Source organism: Capra hircus, chromosome 3, assembly GCF_001704415.2.
Source record: "Capra hircus breed San Clemente chromosome 3, ASM170441v1, whole genome shotgun sequence".
NCBI classification, from domain to species: domain Eukaryota; kingdom Metazoa; phylum Chordata; class Mammalia; order Artiodactyla; family Bovidae; genus Capra; species Capra hircus.
The window spans coordinates 15068558-15087821 of NC_030810.1; the positions used below are offsets into that span (position 1 = coordinate 15068558).

At 40.4% G+C, this 19264-nt stretch overlaps 1 protein-coding gene across 2 annotated transcripts in view; it reads left to right on the top strand.

Moving 5' to 3' along the window:
- The window catches only part of SMAP2 (small ArfGAP2), a 48527-nt gene that overhangs the window by 14926 nt on the left and 14337 nt on the right, over window positions 1-19264 (top strand). For both annotated transcript variants that reach the window (XM_018042331.1, XM_018042325.1), the window contains exons 2-3: window positions 17784-17917; window positions 19141-19226. In XM_018042331.1, the coding sequence (XP_017897820.1) occupies window positions 17784-17917; window positions 19141-19226 (220 nt within the window). The remainder of the gene's footprint in view (window positions 1-17783; window positions 17918-19140; window positions 19227-19264) is intronic.

Below are 19264 nucleotides of genomic sequence, written 5' to 3' on the forward strand. Positions count from 1 at the left end.
TGCTGTGGAGGAAGAGGAGTGGAATGGAGGATGAAGAGCTATCTCATTGGTCAAGAGCTCTATCACCCCTCTTTAGTCGCTTATTCTAAAGCTATGCCTCCCCCAAATGGGCAGGCTCACTTTGCATCTTCAGGATTTTTTTCAGGATATGAATAGATACTGGTTGCTGCAAAGAGGAAGTTAAAGCTTTAACCGGAAGTAACCTAAAGAACGAAATGTCCCCAGAGGGTGAAGACAATAACTTTTGGTGAATCAAGTTAATGTCCATTTCCTGAAGTGAGGTCATGAGCAATAGGAAATTAGCTTAATTATAATGTCAAGTTTTGAAATATCAGGTCCACCTGGCCTTGAAATAATTGCCCAGCTGTCAGCTCAGTGATCCATCTCTATGTGTGTCCTCCCCCCAGCCTGATGAAAGCCATTGAGATAGTGGCTGAAATGTGCTAGCTTTCTTACAAGATCTGGGTTTTATCCTTATTACTTTTCCTACAAAATGTTGGTTTTATTTTATTCTTTTAAAATATTTTAAATTTCTTAACCATTTTTTGAGGTACAATTTACAACATTGTGTAGTTTTAGATCCACAGCAAAGTGATTGTTATACTTGTATATATATGTGTGTGTGTGATTCTTTTCCATTATAGATCATTAAAGATACTGAATATAGTTCCTTGTGCTATACAGTAGGTTCTTGTTTATCTTATTTAGAGTAGTGTGTATTTGTTAATCCTGGGGCTTTCCAGGTGGCTCAGTGATAAAGAATCTGCCTGTTAAGCAGGAGATGCAGGTTCAATCCTTGTGTCAGGAAGATCCCCTAAAGCAGGAAATGGCAATCCACTACAATATTCTTGCCTAGGAAATCCCCTGGACAGAGGAGCCTGGCGGGCTACAGTCCATGGGGTCACAGAAGAGTCAGACACAACTGAGCGGCTGAGCATACACTTTATATTTGTCCCCAGGGCCGTCTTTTTCTCATCCCTTTTCAGTCCACAGTCTTGACTAGGCTGGGTGCAGAATGATGCTGTTTGCTGGTCGGGGTGGAGCGCGCTCTGTGAGCATCCTTGCTGGGATGTTCTGGGATCCCAGAGCCGTGACACTTGAGCCTGTGTCAGGCTCTGTCCCTCAGTCCTGGCAGGCTCTGAGTTCCATTCCAGCTGAGCCTCTGTGGGAGTAATTGGCCACATGGAGCCTTCAAGCCAAACAATTGTTTGTACTGAGATAGTCTCACTGTTTAGCTCCTAATGAAATAATCTCCTTCCTGCCCCCAATGAAAGCAGCTCTTTTTTATTTCCTCCCTCCCCTTTTCAGAGAAGCCTTGCCTCAGCTACCACTCTTCTAGCTTATTCATAAATGCTTTAAGCAGGGTCTTTGTGTAGAGGAAATTAGCTAGAGCCAAAATATCCCGGCTAACCAGGGTACAAGGAACATTAAGGATACCCTTCTTCCTAATTTTCTGTGTAGGATATTTAAATCACCTTTGTGTGGTTCAGTAATAAGGGATTCAAACCTCAGGTCCACATAGGAGAAATACTCATACTAGGTTTTTTAAAAATATGCCAACTTAGGCAGTTGTTACCTAAAGGAGCTGACAAAATAAAAACATATAAAACCCAGCAACAGAAAAACTGTAGATGAGGGCCATAGGAGTTCTGAGAGAGCCAGAATAGGAAGGAAAAAAGCCTTGCTGGAGAAAGTGGATGGAGCAAGATTTTCACAAAATGATGTTTTGCAAGTAATAGCTCACATAGAGTTGTTGGGAGGTATATTAAGTTCATCCAGAAAGTGTAAGTAATCCAGTTTTCCTTACTTGTCAAAACTGAGAACCTCCAAAACGTAAATCCAGGAAAGAGAATCCGCAGGTAGAGATGAAAAGGTGTCCAAGCGACCCCAGCGTGTCCTGCTTCTCTTTCCGTTGTTGTATGCTTCTCCTGGATTATTAATGCTCTCAGCACACTGCTGCCTCTGCTCTAAAGCTCTGGCTGGTACATACACACAGATTATTTCCTTTGATTCTTTGCTCTTAGCCCTGTTAGCACCATTCAGAACTCTGAGTACAAAGAGGGAGCAAAACTGAGAACTTACCACAAAATATATGAAACTGAAAAACAGTCACTGTTTGAAAGTTTAATTGCTGATCCTGCCTCGACTTGTTCCCAGTCCATGTTCAGCTTCATAATCCTGAAGTTGCTCACCTTAGTTTATAAACAGTGTAGATTCTTAAATATCTTGCTTGATTTTTTTTTCCCTCAACATCAGGCCCTCCTCCATGGGAAAGGTGCTATTTAAGGACCCACCACCAGGAATTTTCTCTCTAGAGAACTCAACCCAGAGGATAAAGCCAAACTAGCCTTTTTGTGTTGCTGCTGCTCACTTAAGGCTCTTTTACTCATTTCTTAGAGGATAGAGAAATCCAGGCCTCTTCCTAAGGTTACCGGCATAGTCAGAGACCTGATCCTGCAGGCGGATCTCAAGATTCTCCAGAAAGAGAGGGTCTTCCCACTTGGAGGCCCAGCACTGTGTACCCACAACTTTCCTACTGGCTTCTTGTGGGAGCATTTATTTAAAAAGAACTATGAACATACTGTTTTTGTTTTTTTAAGAAGGTAAAAGTTTTATTTTGTTGGCATAAAATTTGAAAAAAATTTAAACAGCAAAGCATATGCTAAACAAAATAACAGGTTAAAGAGAAATTTAAAAATCAAGAAACAAAAAAAAGTTGCAAAATGAGTTCTCCTAATCTATGCATTTATGGCTAACCCAATAAAAATAGTATTGCTTTTAAGGTTAAAGCATCTGCCTCCAATGCGGGAGACCTGGGTTCGATCCCTGCGTCGGGAAGATCCCCTGGAGAAGGAAATGGCAACCCACTCCAGTATTCTTGCCTGGAGAATCCCATGGACGGAGGAGCCTCGTAGGCTACAGTCCACGGGGTCGCAAAGAGTCGGACACGACTGAGCGACTTCACCTTCACCTTAGCTGGGGATGTTGTTTTGTTTTTACATTCTTTTAAAAACCAATCAAAATTTTTTTGTGACAAATTTTGTTACTTTTATAGGTTTTTAATAACAGCTTATTGCACTACTTGTATTGTTTCAAATGCCTCCACCCAGTCATATCAAGCTTCAATTAATGAACTAAGTGAGGGTCTTTTATTGCAGCCAAAGTACAACAGTTATACTATCTAATTCTAGAGAGTGCAATAAAGTAGGACTACTATGTTCTTAAGCATTACACTGGGCTTCCCAAGTGGCTTAGTCGTTAAGAATCTGCTTGCCAGTGCAGGGGATGCTGATTTGACCCCTGGGTGGAGATGATCCTTTGGAGAAGGAAATACCAACCCATTCCAGTATTCTTGCCTGGGAAATCCTATGGACAGAGGAGCCTGGCAGACTATAGTCCATAGGGTCACAAAGAGTCACACATGACTTAGCAACTAACAACAACAAGCATTATATTAAATCCTATCTTAGAAATTATCATAAGAGCAAATGTAGCATCAATTGAATAACAGCCATTAAGTAAAAAGAGAGAAAACAAGGTGACTTTTGAAGAGAGGAAGCATAGACAGATGTCCTGCTGTGGTTGTGGATATTGAGGACGTGGCTGCTGTGGGATTAAAGCCAGACCTGACCCTGGGTCCCTCAGCCCTTGAGCTTTAACTCCTCCTTGCCTGGGAACCTGATGAAAGAGAGGGCTGCCCTGACCTCTCTGGCCTCTGCTTGCTGATTAGCAAGGCAGAGGAGTCCTGGGTCGGGGGTGGGGTGGGGTGCAAGGTTGGGGGGAAGCTAGAGTTTAACTTCTGCTTTGGCCCGTTTGTGTCTCCACTTCTTTTCTTAGCTCATTGAGCTTTCTCTCAGTCAACGGAGATGCCAGCCAACTTTGTTGAGGATTTTTTTTCTCATGGGACATGATCCATCTTTGATAGAAGGAAGTGTTTCTTTCCAATTCTCTCTCGAGGTCTTTGGCCAGCTTTCTGTAGGAGTTACGCTTCTGGTGTACACTGCTGCTGTTTTCGTACACTTTAGGAAGTTTCTTCTTTTTAAGTTTTTGTGGTTTAAAAAAATTTTTTTGAAAATTTGTTTACTTTTGGCTGTGCTGGGTCTTCACTGCTGCGTGTGGGCTCGTCGCAGCAAGCAGGGGCTACTCTCCAGCTGCGCATGGGCTTCTCACTGAGGCGGCTTCTCTTATTTTGGAGCGCGGGCTCTAGGGTACTGGCCTTAGAAGTTGTGGTACACAGGGTTAGTTGGCTCCCTGGCATGTGGGATCTTCGCAGACCAGGGATCGAACCCGTGTCCCCGGCTGGCATTGGCAGGCTGATTCTTAACCGCTGGACTGCCAGGGCAGTCCAGTTTCTTCTTGATTTCTAAGCAGTAAATTCCCTGCTTGATTACCTTTGAGCGAAGTTTCATTATATATTCTTGCTGTGGTTCAGTCAGTATTTCAAGTTTCAGCAGAAGCTTTTGAATTTCACTTTCAAGTTATGAATATTCAAATTGCAGAGAGGCTCGTTCAGTTTGGAAATTTCTCATTTGACTTATAAGCTCTTTTTCATTTGATTGTCTTCACACAATTTAAAAAATGTTCCTTGCTTTTCTCCTTCAAACCTTTTTAAGGAAATATTTAAGTAACAGCATAATGAGTCTCTTTGAATTGACTTCTGACTCATAGTCTAGGTGGTCTCCATTTTCTGATCCATTTCTTTTCTTTTTCAACTTTTTATTTTATACTGGGGTATAGCCAATTAACAATGTTGTGATAGTTTCAGGTGAGCAGTGAAGGGACTCAGTCATACGTATACACATCTCCATTCTCTCCCAAACTCCCCTCCCATTCAGGTTGCCACATGACACTGAGCAGAGTTCCATGTGCTCTAAGTAGGTCCTTGTTGGTTATCCATTTTAAATATAGGATCCATTCTTATTGTGTAATTCCAAATTACTGTCATCCATAAAATCTCTAAAGAGAGCAGGGAAATTTATCCTATTTGTCACAGATTTTTAGCTGGCTCTTTTTATCATTTACAACCTATTTCATCCATGTATTTGAGTTTTCAAGCCTTTTTTCCCTTCTGTTCCCACACTCTTTGCCTCCATCATGCAGCTTGTTGGGAAAACAATCCTAGGTTTTTCTAGAATGAGTGTTTTCAACCATGCCATCCATTCTTTCCCTCTGAAGTTATGCATTCTTCTGAGATGCTTTTAGGATGTTTTTGCACCAGTCACTAGGGTTTGGAGAGATTTTGATGTATCTTTGAGTGGCCATGTGTCCTTGAAAGCAAGCCACCATTACTCTGTGTAATGAAAGTTTAGGGGGCTCACGTTTAGTTCTTTTTAGAGAAAATCTGTGTCCTCAAGTAAAGAGGTGGACCTGTTTAGATTTTTATTACATTTCGCCATACTCAGTGTTTGTAGTAGCAGAGGACTGGGCTCCAGGGAGGGAAGCATCAACTTGTGTGAGGGTCTTCATCCCGGCAGAAGATGTTTTGGCCAGCTTTTTCCCTCTCCTTAGAATATATCAGCTCTCTACTATGAAAACAACCATAGCATCACATACCGGAACCTCCCAGGGGAACCCCAGGAGACTCGGGCTTTGTCTCAAGTTTTCAGAGAGCACCACTAGCAGTACTGCACAGCTGCTGCTCCAGGACTGGCTGGAAAGAGACCTCTGTGGCGGTTGAAGACCTTCTGGGCAGAATCAGGGACTTACCTTGTCCAGGAAGGAGTCCCACAGTCTGCCTCAAATCAGAAAAAGGTGTCTGTGGGTAGGAGTTACCCTCTCAAATTTTTCTGTGTGCTGGAACTTAGCAACTGGCAGCTTTACACAGTTTTAGGGGAAGTGATGTCTTTGTTGGTGTATAGAAGAGAGAAAAGGAGTAAAAGGCCCAAATCATGGAAGAATTTAAGCCACATTTAGAAGTTTGGAGTTCAGTTAACAGTGGGGGTATAAGTTACATGTCTTTGAATGGGGCAGTGACATCATTAGAACGTACCTTGGCAGAATGTCCTTTTCAAAGCCAAACAAACAACAAAGTTCCAACTTGGACCTGGTGCTTTCCCTTCTGAAGTATTCTGGGAAGTAGAGTTGAGTAATAATGGTACAGGCTGGTTGATTTGGGAGTTTGGAAGTTCTTTAGTACTAGAAATATCACCTGAATGTACGTTACCATCCACTGAGTGTATGTTACCATCCACTAAGCCACAGTAAATCCCTGCCGTCTAATAATAAAATAAGGCAAATAAGCTAAATTTGCTGAAAGTTAACTGCCCTTCCTTCGGTCTTTTCACAGTAGTTTAATGAGTTTCAGAGATGCAGTTACTACCTTTTAGGCCATAGCTTTGTGGCTAACATGAGATGTGTGCAAGTATGTTACTGGACTAGTTCTCAGCAAGGACTGGTTTTCCTAGGCTTTAAGGAAGATAGATAGCCAGTGTGTGAAGAAGCTGAGAAAGTTGCCGCACCCCGCTGTAGACAGGTGCCTTGCTTTAGCTCTGGCCCTTTGACTGCTGTATTGTTTTAGACTTATTCCTCTCTGTAGGCTCTTTTTCGGTTATATTTAACTTTCTGTATCGCCACCCCGCCTCCAGAGCAAAGTCAAGGCCGTTGTTTTGTCTCTAAGCAAGCTCTGCTTAACAACAAGAGAAAGATGAAGAATGTCTTCTCCTTTTTTCTCCCCGCTAGTCCCCAGTCTGCTTCCCTGCTGACTTCCTAGTGTTGCAAGCTTTAATGTCTTTAGAGAAGGACCATTTTAAGTCAGCTACTGAAACGGGTTGAGATGTAGATTGGCTGCTTTTTTCATCAGTGATTGCTCAGCAGTGTTCTGCTTCACTCACCTCCTTTTCCTGGTTACCTGGTAGGAGGATAGTGTTGCTTTGCTTCATTTCCACGGATGGCATAGCAGTTTGTTTGCGTCGTCTGTCCTGTCGTTGACCTCCTGGATTAAGTTGGTTCAACTGGCTTGTATTTTGGTTGAGTGTAGAATAGCTCCTCTCTCTAGAATCTCCAAACCTCTGTCTTTATCTTATATTTATTGTTATTTTACATAAATATGGGAGGAGTATAAAAGCAGCACCAGGAGGTTAAAAATGGTAAGAAGGCAGATTAATGGAACTCAGTATAAAGAAGACCTCACTAATATTCAGTGCCATCCAGCAGTAAAATGGCCTTCCATTCTGGGAGGAACCAGATGGAAGGATCTCAGTAACTAATGAGAAGTTTAGACTCAGTGACTTTTTGTTCCCTTTTTCAAAAAATTATTTATTTATTTATTTGGCTGTTCTGGGCATACTTGTTGCATGTGAGATCTAGTTCCCTAACCAGAAATCAAACCCCGCACCCACCCCCACCCCCACCCCGGTTGGGAGCACAGTCTTAGCCAGTGGACCACCAGGGAAGTCCCTAGACCAAATGACTTCTAATGTTCTTTCCACCTCTGATTTTCTCATTTTTCAATTCCTTGGTATAGTATTTTCCTTTATTCTCTAATCAGTCTCAGAAATCTTTCAATTTGTTTTGTTTCAAACATTTAAAAAGCGTAACTTCTTTTTTCAAAAACATGAATGTGGACAGTGTCTCTTTTTGACAGAAGGAAACGACATTTTTGCAAGATGGACCAGGTGGAAAGGGACTGACTTCTCTTGCAGAACAATCTGAGAGCAGAGGTTGATTGAGTAAGCTCTTGTTTTGGCCTCATGGTTCCTTAAAATGTTTTTGCTTACAGAAGTTCAAAGTAACTGTTTATTGTTATTTTGGCATAGGGAACTAGGTAAATTCTCTTTTGGGTAGATGGAAATAGGCTGGTAAACATACCTCCTAGTAGCCCTATGTAATTTCTCCAAGATGCCACTGGTGTTTATGTGTATTCTTCTTTGTAGTAAATCAGGGGTTGAAGGGATATAATGAATGGAACTGAGATAACTAGCATTCAGTTCAGTTCAGTTGCTCAATTGTGTCTGACTCTTTCTGACCCCATGAACCGCAGCACGCCAGGCCTCCCTGTCCATCACCAACTCCCGGACTCCACCCAAACCCATGTCCATCGAGTCGGTGATGCCATCCAACCATCTCATCCTCTGTCGTCCCCTTCTCCTCCTGCCCTCAATCTTTCCCAGCATCAGGGTCTTTTCAAATGAGTCAGCTCTTCACATCAGGGGGCCAAAGTACTGCAGTTTCAGCTTCAACATCAGCCCTTCCAATGAACACCCAGGACTGATCTCCTTTAGGATGGACTGGTTGGATCTCCTTGCAGTCCAAGGGACTCTGAAGAGTCTTCTCCAACACCACAGTTCAAAAGCATCAATTCTTCAGTGCTCAGCTTTCTTTATAGTCCAATTCTCACATCCATACATGACCACTGGAAAAACCATAGCCTTGATTAGACAGACCTTTGTTGACAAAGTAATGTCTCTGCTTTTCAATATGCTGTCTAGGTTGGTCATAACTTTCCTTCCAAGGAGTAAGCATCTTTTAATTTCATGGCTGCAGTCACCATCTGCAGTGATTTTGGAGCCCAGAAAAATAAAGTCAGCCACTGTTTTCACTGTTTACCCATGTATTTGCTGTGGAGTGATGGGATCGGATGCCATGATCTTCGTTTTCTGAATGTTGAGCTTTAAGCCAACTTTTTCACTCTCCTCTTTCACTTTCATCAAGAGGCTCTTTAGTTCTTCACTTTCTACCATAAGGGTGGTGTCATCTGCATATCTGAAGTTATTGATAATTCTCCTGGCAATCTTGATTACAGCTTGTGCTTCATCCAGCCCAGCGTTTCTTATGATGTCCTCTGCATATAAGTTAAATAAGCAGGGTGACAATATACAGCCTTGACGTACTCTTTTTCCTGTTTGGAACCAGTCTGTTGTTCCATGTCCAGTTCTAACTGTTGCTTCCTGACCTGCATACAGATTTCTCAAGAGGTAGGTCAGGTGGTCTGGTACTCCCATCTTTTACAGAATTTTCCACAGTTAATGGTGATCCACACAGTCAAAGGCTTTGGCATAGTCAATAAAGCAGAAATAGATGTTTTTCTGGAACTCTCTTGCTTTTTCGATGATCCAGCGGATGTTGGCAATTTGATCTCTGGTTCCTCTGCCTTTTCTAAAACCAGCTTGAACATCAGGAAGTTCACGGTTCACGTATTGCTGAAGCCTGGCTTGGAGAATTTTGAGCATTACTTTACTAGCATGTGAGATGAGTGCAATTGTGGGGTATTTTGAGCATTCTTTGGCATTGCCTTTCTTTGGGATTGGAATTGTTCTTAAGACAAATATGGCCTCTTCTTTGCTTTGACTCCAGTTTCACGTTGCAGTTAATGACAGGCCAAGTCCAAGAGAAATTGAGCTCTATTTTTCAGACCAGAACATGTTGATGGAGCTTCTTTCTTATGTGTCTATCACATTTCAATGTCAGTCATAGGTTTCATGAATTGAATTTGATCTCATATTTTTAGATTCATCAAGACATCTTTGTATGTTAGCTCACATTACACTTTCAGAACCACTGAATTTCCAACAGGAAAGGATCAGCCAGTAGAACTGTAGTAGCTGGAGGACCTTTATAGTTCATGGTTTACCCTATGCACTGCACAGGAATCATTTCTCTGCCTCCCTGAGAGTTGATCATCCAGCCTCTTCTTGAACACTTACTCTTATTGGTATCCCACTATTTCCGGATATGCTCCATTTGCTTTCACACAACCTTAATTATGCGTTAGGAAATTCTTCCCCAGAGTGTGCCAGAATCAACTTCTACTCATTGGTACTGGTGCTGCCTTTGGAGCCCCATCGAAGTAACCTAATCCCTTTCCTGTGTAATATCTTGGCCTTGCAGGTGTTTGAAAACTTCTCCCTTCATTTTGCAAAACAGGAAAAAATGGTATGCTTTTTATCTTGCTAATTGGTGACTTCATTTACCAAAGGAAGTACATTTTGCATGTACTGCTTGCAAGCACTGTGCTCGATGTTTGGGATAAACAATGATGAGATGAGGTCGTTGCCTTCCAGAGCTGATAGTCTATTTAGGGCAAGAGAGTCTTATAAGCAACTAACTGTAATAAGATATTCAGTTTGGGAAGAGCAAAGCAGGCAGCCATAACGAAGGTCAAGGTTTATTCCCTTGATGGCCTCGCAGAAAGAGGGGCCATTGGACTCGACTTTGGAGTTTGTCCGGCAGGGAATAAGGGAGACAGCCATTCCAGGCAGGAACTAGGTGTAGTCAGAGAGAAGCATGCGTGAGTCATGACATATTTCAGAATGATGACTTGCGCATCCTGCATGAAGCGCAGGCTCTGAAAGGGCTTTACTGTCATGCTAAGGTGTTTCAGCGTATCCTGCAGACACTAAGGAGTCATGCATGGCTGCGTTATTTTGCTTTTAAAATACCTCTACTGTTTTTTCTCATTGCAAAAGTAATACAAGTTCCTTGCAAATAAGTCAGAGAATATATAAAAAAATAGGAAAACAAATATTTCACAACTCCTCTACCCAGAAATATTAAATAGCTTCTAGTATTTTACATATATTCTTGTAGAGATTTTCTTCTGTACATACATATACATTTATTCACATCCTTAAAAATGGTTTGATTTGTTCTGTGTATACTGTTTAAAATCAGATTTTATCACTCCAGTGTTCTGTTCTTGCCTGGGAAATCGCATGGACAGAGTAGCCTGGCAGGCTATAGTCCATGGCATCACAAAGACTCAGACACAACTTAGCAGCTGAACAACAACACACAATCAGGCAGATTGTGATTTGGGGAAATAGTTCTTAATGGAAATGTGGCATAAAATGGAAAGTGAAGTGACCTAGCAATATGGAATATAGAATTTGGTAAGAAATTATAATTTGTGTATAGAATAATAGCTGCAAATATTCAAACAATAAAGTCCATGGCTAAGGGAAAAAGAAAATCGAATTTTATATAATTAATATAACTTGTATATGTTTCTGTATTAAATAAAGAACTACAAATTTTGCCCCTAATTTTATAGTGATATCATAGTTCTTTTATGTAATCTGTTGATATTTTTTGTTAGAACATGACTATTTTGAAAACATTCTTAATGTATTTCTTTCTGTGTTTGACTTGTTGTTTCCCTGATGAATTCTTACAAGGGGGAAAAGGAGGGAAGGAGGGTTCAAAGGATTTTCTTACTTCTGATTAATTTTTAAACAAATTTTGCCTCCCTGCTCTGTGCTAGCAACTGCTATGTGCTGGGAATGTGACAGTGAACGGCACAGATCTGTCTGCTTTTGTGGCGCTTATAATTCAGTGGAGAAGACATGTTTAGCAATCACACCGATAAATATGTGATAAAGTATGGTACAACTGAGAAAAAAACAAGGGGAAGTGAAAGTCTCTAACCTTTAAAAAGTCCTTATTTCTATAGATATACACCAAAGTATATATAGATATATATAGATGGTATGATATATCTATATATCATATCATATCTATATATCATAGATGGTATGATATTTGGGGTTTGCTTCAAAATATTCCAGGGTTGGGACTTGAGTATGTGGAAGTATAGCTAAAATTAAATTGGCCAGGGGTTGATAATTGCTGAAGCTGCTGGTTATTTACACTCAGCTTGTTTGAAATTTTCCATAATGAAATGTAAAAGCCAGAAGAGAAGATGGAAATGAGAATATCATCTGGTTTAACTTGAGGGACTGAGGAAAAGCTCTTTTGAGGAGGAAACTTTTCAGCTGAGACCTTAATGATATATGGGCGTTGACCAGGCTATGAGGAATGGATGGTGCTTTGGGAAAGAGCTTTTTAGGTAGTGGGAGTGACTTGCACAAAGGCCAGAAGCCCTAAGTAAGGAACATGTTGGTGTTTTGAGGAAATGAAAGAAGGCTGGTGTGACTGGAGCTGAAAAGCTGGGCCAGATCATGTAAGTCCTTGGAGACATGTTACGGATTTTTTACTTTGATCCAAACACCCTAGAAAGCTTTTAAGCAACTGAGTAACAGGGTCACATTTGCTTCTTTAAGAGCTCAATCTGGCATATGGGAAAAGAATCTAAAAAATAGTAGGTATATGTGTATATATATAACAGATTCATTTTACTCTATACCTGAACTGTGGTGTTGGAGAAGACTCTTGAGAGTCCCTTGGACTGCAAGGATATCCAGCCAGTCCATCCTAAAGGAGATCAGTCCTGGGTGTTCATTGGAAGGGCTGATGTTGAAGCTGAAACTCCAGTACTTTGGCCCCCTGATGTGAAGAGCTGACTCATTTGAAAAGACCCTGATGCTGGGAAAGATTGAGGGCAGGAGGAGAAGGGGACAACAGAGGATGAGATGGTTGGATGGCATCACCGACTTGATGGACATGGATTTGGGTAGACTCCGGGAGTTGGTGATGGACAGGGAGGCCTGACGTGCTGCGGTTCATGAGGTCGAAAAGAGTCAGACACGACTGAGTGACTGAACTGAACTGAACTGAAACTAACACAACATTGTAAATAACCACATTAAAAATAAAAAGAGTTCAAGCTGGCTGTTTCACAGAGAATGGTTTTTGGTTTGGTTTGGAGGAGAGAGGAATGTGAAAGTAGAGAGACATTCATTAGGAGGTTATTGCGCTAGTCCAAGCGATCCGGTGGGTTTGAATTAGAGAAACAGTGTTGCACGTGGAGAGGAGACACGCCGATTTGAGAGAGGTTTGGTCTTGGTGATGCTGCAGAGATGGTGGTGGAAGGAGAGAGGTATAAATGAGGTATGAATTTTTGGCTGCTGCATTTGATTGAATGGAGGTGAGATGGGGGTGAATGGATCAAGATGGAGAAGAATGGAGACAGAAGGTTTTGTGGCAAGAGACTGAGAGTTCAGTTTGGAATAGACTATTCAGAAAACTTGCACCAATTTACATTTTCACCTCTATGTTTACGACTATGTGAAAAGTTTATATTTGGGGCCTGATTTGTGTAGCTTTGTGTTTAGACAGATTATTCTTGTGGGAGACTGGAGACCAATTGGTTGTTAGTCCATGAGCTCTTTGAATTAGGGAATCTCATCTTCACTGTCTCTGCCTTTGTATTCCTGGTACCTAGCAGGCAGAGTACTTGGCACATAAAAGGTACTCAGTGAAAAAGGAAAGTCACTTAGTCATGTCCAACTCTTTGCAACCCCATGGACTGTAGCCTGCCAGGCTCTTCTGCACATGGAATTCTCCAGGTAAGAATACTGGAGTGAGTAGCAGTACCCTTCTCCAGGGGATCTGCTCAACCCAGGGATCAAAGCCAGGTTTCCCACATTGCAGGCGGATTCTTTACCATCTACTCAATAAATAATATTAAAAGAATAAATGCTTAACACAACATTGTAAATCAATGATTTTTCAATAGAAACATTTTAAAAGCTCCAACAAGAAAAAAAATCTTATGCCCATTAAAAAAGAGAGAATGAATGCTTATGGGTGAGATAGGAGAAGGTCTAGGTAGAAATGGATAGTTTCTGGGAAAGTTTCCAAGGTAGATTCAACAGGGCTTGAATGGAAGAGGGAAGAGTTTCTCTCCCTTCCTGGACGCTTCCTGTTGAAGAGCTATTCAACAGCTCCAAGGTGCTGGCAGGTCTAATTATGGGTAACCATCGATTTAGCAATTTTTTTTTTTTCACCTCAACATTGATTTTTTGGAACTCTACAAGTTAGAGATTCATGAGCTATAATTATTATAATAGTGACTTCAAGCTATCTGTAAGTCTAGTTCTCTTCTCTCTGCTGATTTCTCAAGCCCAGACAGAACACTTCTGGGCCCAGCAGCTCTTGTGATGAGGGAAATTTTAGCAGCAAGAAAAATTTGCAGCCAAGTATCAGTATTTAACTCAGTTATGCAGAAGGCATCCAGTAGTTGAATGTAAATTGGATTTACTTATATGCTTTCCATTTTACAAATGGAGAAATAAACACTCGAGATACTTGTTAGAAGGTGTGAAAATAGTTAGGGTAAGCCCAGATTTCCCTGATACTGGGCTGGGACTTATTAGAGCCAATTTCTTGACAGATTAGCCAAATCCAAATACTTTCTTTATTTTTACTGATCTCTTATTGCAGAGTGGTTATTTGTTAATTTTAATATTGCTTAATGCTTCCTGAGCCCGCTCATAGGCCCCTGTTGAATATGTTCACTTAACCATGACTTTGTGCTAATCACTACCCAGTTTATGTCACTATCTATCCTCTTTGCTTTCAAAACAGTTCAGAATATTGCCTCTCAGAGTCTCTTTTCAACTTCAAAATGGCATCTTTTGTATATTTTCTCCTTGGTGGCCATGACCAGTGTGTATGGAACAATTGGATTATCTTTGCCTATAATGCCATGTTCCAGTAGGTTGGCCTTGTAGCAGCAATACAGGGTACTGTGTAATCCAGACACGTCAAATAGCTGTCAGGTTCTCGTCTTCCTTCGTGTGTGTAGTGGAGGCATGTGTGGACACAAAGGCAGAGTGGAAGTGTATAACAGAGAAGGGGAACAGGTGGGGGTTTAGGAAATACATTTCAAGGAATATTTGGGGGGAGACTTAGAAAACTGCCTAAAATTTCTTGTTTTCTAGAAGACTTTGAAATTGTATCGAGGGTAAATTTCTTCTTTCTGCTGTTCAGTCAGTTGATTCTGGTTCTGACGTTTTAGGACTGGAACTCACATTCCTGTCTAACAGGAGCATTCTGTGGTCTTGCATAGTGTTGGTATAGACATATGAATGCGTTAACATGCTGTTATCAATGAAAGTAGATGAATGGGAAGTGGGTTCCAGAAATCTCACTCTATACCATGTTCTTATATGTAGCTCTCTTTTGTTAGTATCCCTCCATAGTCTCAGCATGTAAGGTGAATATTACTGTACACATTTTGAAGATGAGGAAACTGAGGCCTAGGAGGTTTCAGTATCTCTCCGAAGGTCGCGCAGCTAATTGTTATTGAAGCTGACCTTCAAACTTCAGTTTTTTCCTGGCTGCAAAGATTATACTTGAAATAACAACACCGTTTCCCCATATTTTCAGCCATATAAGTAACTGTCTCTCTTGTCTTTTCCTTTTCTCTAATTTCGGAATCCTGTATGGAGGATGAAGTTACAGCTTAATAAATCCAGCACCATAAAACTAAAGGAAGCTGAGTGTCTGAGATGGAACCGCCCATATTTCACTGGGAAAAGGTCGTAGGAGGGATGTGGGAGTGGGGCAAAGGAGGCTTTCCTTTGACTTGTCGTGAAAATATTATTGCCTGTGTTTCTATATGGAGGCCTTGTTAGCAGCTTCAGAATATCAGGATTTAGTCCTGTATTGCTCAGAGACCTTATACTCTGGAATGGGATCTGGAGAAATTCCCCAGTTGTGACAGTGGCTTTGATGTTTGGGAATCACCTTCTCTAGACTTAGGGTCAGAAAGCAAATAGTGTAACACTCCACAGCTAACTTTTAATTCGTGTTTTTGGCTTCTGATTTTGTTAGCAAACAGGTGCAATTTAACTATCTTATCATGAGTTCTAGAATCTAGAGCAAAGGGAAAATGGTAAAGAGACATGAACTATTGACTTTTGGTCCCACTTTTAATCATGTATAATTTCGATTTATCTTGAGTTCCTTATAAAAACTATAACCCCAAATAGACCCACAGCACCTTAAGGAATCTCATTTCCATCTATTTAGGTTTTCCATTTTGTGTTTATGTAACTCACCACCATTGAAAGAAGTGTGTGGATCATTTGTGTGCTTGTTAGTTACGTGGCAGATCTACTGTGCAAATCTGGGGATTTGAAGGGACTGAAGGTCTTTTTAGAAGATAAACCTGAGTGTATCAAGATTATTATAGCAGGAAGAGGGTATTGCAATAAAATTTCAGGCAGAGAACGCCACCTGGTGGTTATAAGGAGAACTTGAGCCTTCTGTATTTTCATTTTTTAACCGTAATATCTGATATCTTTATCTAGAAATTACCTTATTTATAATAGCTGCCGATTCAAATTTCTAAAAATAATTTCTTCCATATAACTCTAGCATTCCTCCATTGAAACTTCTGTCAAGGAATCTAGAAAAATGGTACTGAAGAATTTATTTACAGGGCAGCAGTGGAGAAACAGAATTAGAGAATAGACTTATGGACATAGGGAGAGGGGAGGAGAGGCTGAAATGTATGGAGAGAGTAACATGGAAACTTACATCACCATATGTGAAATAGATAGCCAACGAGAATTTGCTCTATGGCTCAGGACACTCAAACAGGGGCTCTGTATCAACCTAGAGGGATGGGATGGGGCGGGAGATTGTAGGGAGGTTCAAAAGAGAGGGAATATATGTAGACCTATGGCTGATTCATGTTGAGGTTTGACAGAAAACAACAAAATTCTGTAAAGCAATTATCCTTCAGTAAAAAGATAAAAAAAAAAAAAACTTCTGTCAAAACCCTCAGACTAACCACACCATTGTCTGTGTCCAGCAGAACCAAAACCTCGTGTCCTTTTTTGTTCCAAATGCGGGTCCTGTTTATCTCTGTAGAAACCCAGTTAGTGTCTTTTCACTTCTTTTTCACAACCTCTAGCTCTTGACATCATGCTTCTTTTATGTGGTGAATTTCTGCCTACTGGAGTAGTGGCAAAAGAAATATTAGTGATTTTTCAGTAAATCTTTGGCAGATGTCATATAAAAGTAAGTTGCTTTTACCCTGTATAAAAATTATGAACAGGAGTTTGAAATTTTTCCAGAGTGGTTATTAGGGTGAGCAAAGTTGGCAGGGGATGGGAGATTATGTAACATCTTATATTAAAATACATGTCTGAGATTTTTTTTTTTTTTTTTGCTATAAGCATCCTTATTATACGGCAATTTTAAATCTAGATAATGCTGTAGGTGGGTAAAGTAGGGACATTAGCCCTAGGGGAAAGGATCCTATTAAGTGAATCTGGATGCATATTTTATAGTCCTGGTGGGGAGGGGAGGATAAACAGAGTTTTAAATTTCAGGCTTACTGCAAGCTGGCATGGTATGTCTGTATCTTTTTCCCTAGTAGGAAAACTGAATCCAGGTCTCACCACCATTAAAAAGTTTCTTGAGAGAGGGCTGTTCATGAAATATATTAAATAGAATGTGACATGACCTGCCACTGTTCTCCTGGGATTTTTAAAAACATAAGTAACAATATTATAATATTTGCAGTTCAACCTTTATGAGACTCTAAAAAAGCTATTGTTCCATACACAGATGCCCACATTATATATTTCTATGAAATGTCCAGAATTGGCAAATCTATAGAAAGAAAATGTAGATTTGTGGTTGCCAGGGGCTGGGATCAGGGGAATTTTAGAGGAAATGGGAAGTGCCTGCTACTAGGCTTGAGAATTCTTCTTGGGGAGGATGAAGACATTCTGGAATTAGATAGTGACGATGATACATAACTGTGTGAATATACTAAAGACCACCATATTGTACACTTAAGAACTTTAAAATTTTTTTTAAAAAAAGCTCATTTTTGGAAAAATTAACAAAACAATGACCCAAAAAAGGTGATTGTGGAATTCCCTGGCAGTCCAGTGGTTAGGACTCAGAGCTTTCCCTGCTAGGCCTGGGGTTCAGTCCCTGTTCAAGGAACTAAAATCCTGCAAGCCTCACAGCGCAGCCAAAAAGATAAAAACAAAATTTTTAAAAATTTAAAAGGTGATCGTGGTAACAATTCTCTCACTGATGTTCTAGCTGAAATGTTAACTGATAACCTAAATAATTCTGGTTTGGGTTGTGAATGTTGTTTTAATTTTTACTTTATTGCCCCCTGATCCTGCCCTCCACAGGGCCACGATGGGCCTCCTGGAACATTGGCGTGTTCATCTGCATTCGATGTGCTGGAATCCACAGGAATCTCGGGGTGCACATATCCAGGGTAAAATCAGTTAACCTTGACCAGTGGACTCAAGAACAGATCCAGGTACTTGCACAACCCAGGAGTGAGTCAGCTGCTCCCATACTTCATGTGAAAGTAGTTCCAGATGAATTTCAGTCAAACTGGGCACAAAGGTGAAGGTAGAGGGAAGTTTAAGTATTCAACACTAACGCCACAATAAAAAATTTTTATCTTTGTATTTAAGATACAAGTTATTCCACTTATATTTTACCTCCTTCAAAACACAAATACTCTATGGACTAGGACCCCATGGATCCATGAAGACATGAAGGAGGATCTTTGTATTATTTTCTAAGGCCCTTATCATTTTCAGATCTAATGTTTGTAATTTTAGATACTCACTTAAAAAAGAAGTCCAACACGTACACTTTTAATGTTTTTTATTGCAGAAATGCATATATGAATCCTGCTTGCTGTTAGGTTGGTGGGCTGACTGTGAGACACTTAAGTTAGTGAGTCCAGCCTGGCTGGAGAGCTTCAGGTTGATATGGCTTCCCTGTTTTCTGTTCTCTTCCTGCATTGAAACTTCTTAAAGTAATTTACAAATATATATATATATATATATATATATATATATATATATAAAATTTGTTTTCGGGAAATCTCCTGGCTCCGAAGAAAACCAGTTGCTAAAGTTGATATTGTAAGTAAGAGGTTATTCTTGACAGAAAATGGCTTTAGAAGTTACTTTAGGTTATCTTTATAGATTCACTGAAGGACTAAAAGATTAGTTATATTTTTCAGTTATATTTGAAGATGTTTAAAAATCTTGGAATTTATCTCTCACAAATGTTAAGGAGTCTTTCAAAAGCCTAATGAGAAACATATTTGTTGGTAATACAGTGGATAGGTTAATTGCTACTATAAACTCAGAATTGTAGTTGTTCGTAATTACTGCCTGCCTGATTAGGCACTGATTATTGCCTGCCAAGTAGACATTTGGATTGGCAGCTCTATGTCTTGGACTTTCAAATGGGATCTTAAATTACTATTGAATCAAATATATCTTGTTAGACAAATCTTTCAATAAAAGGAGACAGAGTGGCAGGAAAGACAGCTGTGGAAGGAAATGGTTGGGAGCAGAGCCGAGAGAATCATGGATTATAAATCAGAATACACAGGTTTAAATCTCGGTTCTGCCACTCCCTAGGTTGGCTCTTCAATTGCAAAATGATGCAGTTGGATAAGAAGTTTTTCCGTTCTTTCCTAATGTGACATTCCTTGTTTCCACATCTTTTTGATTGCAGTGCATGCAAGAGATGGGGAATGGAAAGGCAAACCGACTTTATGAAGCCTACCTGCCTGAGACCTTTCGGCGACCTCAAATAGACCAGTATCCTTTTTGGAGCAGCTTCAAAGGCTGAATGGTTT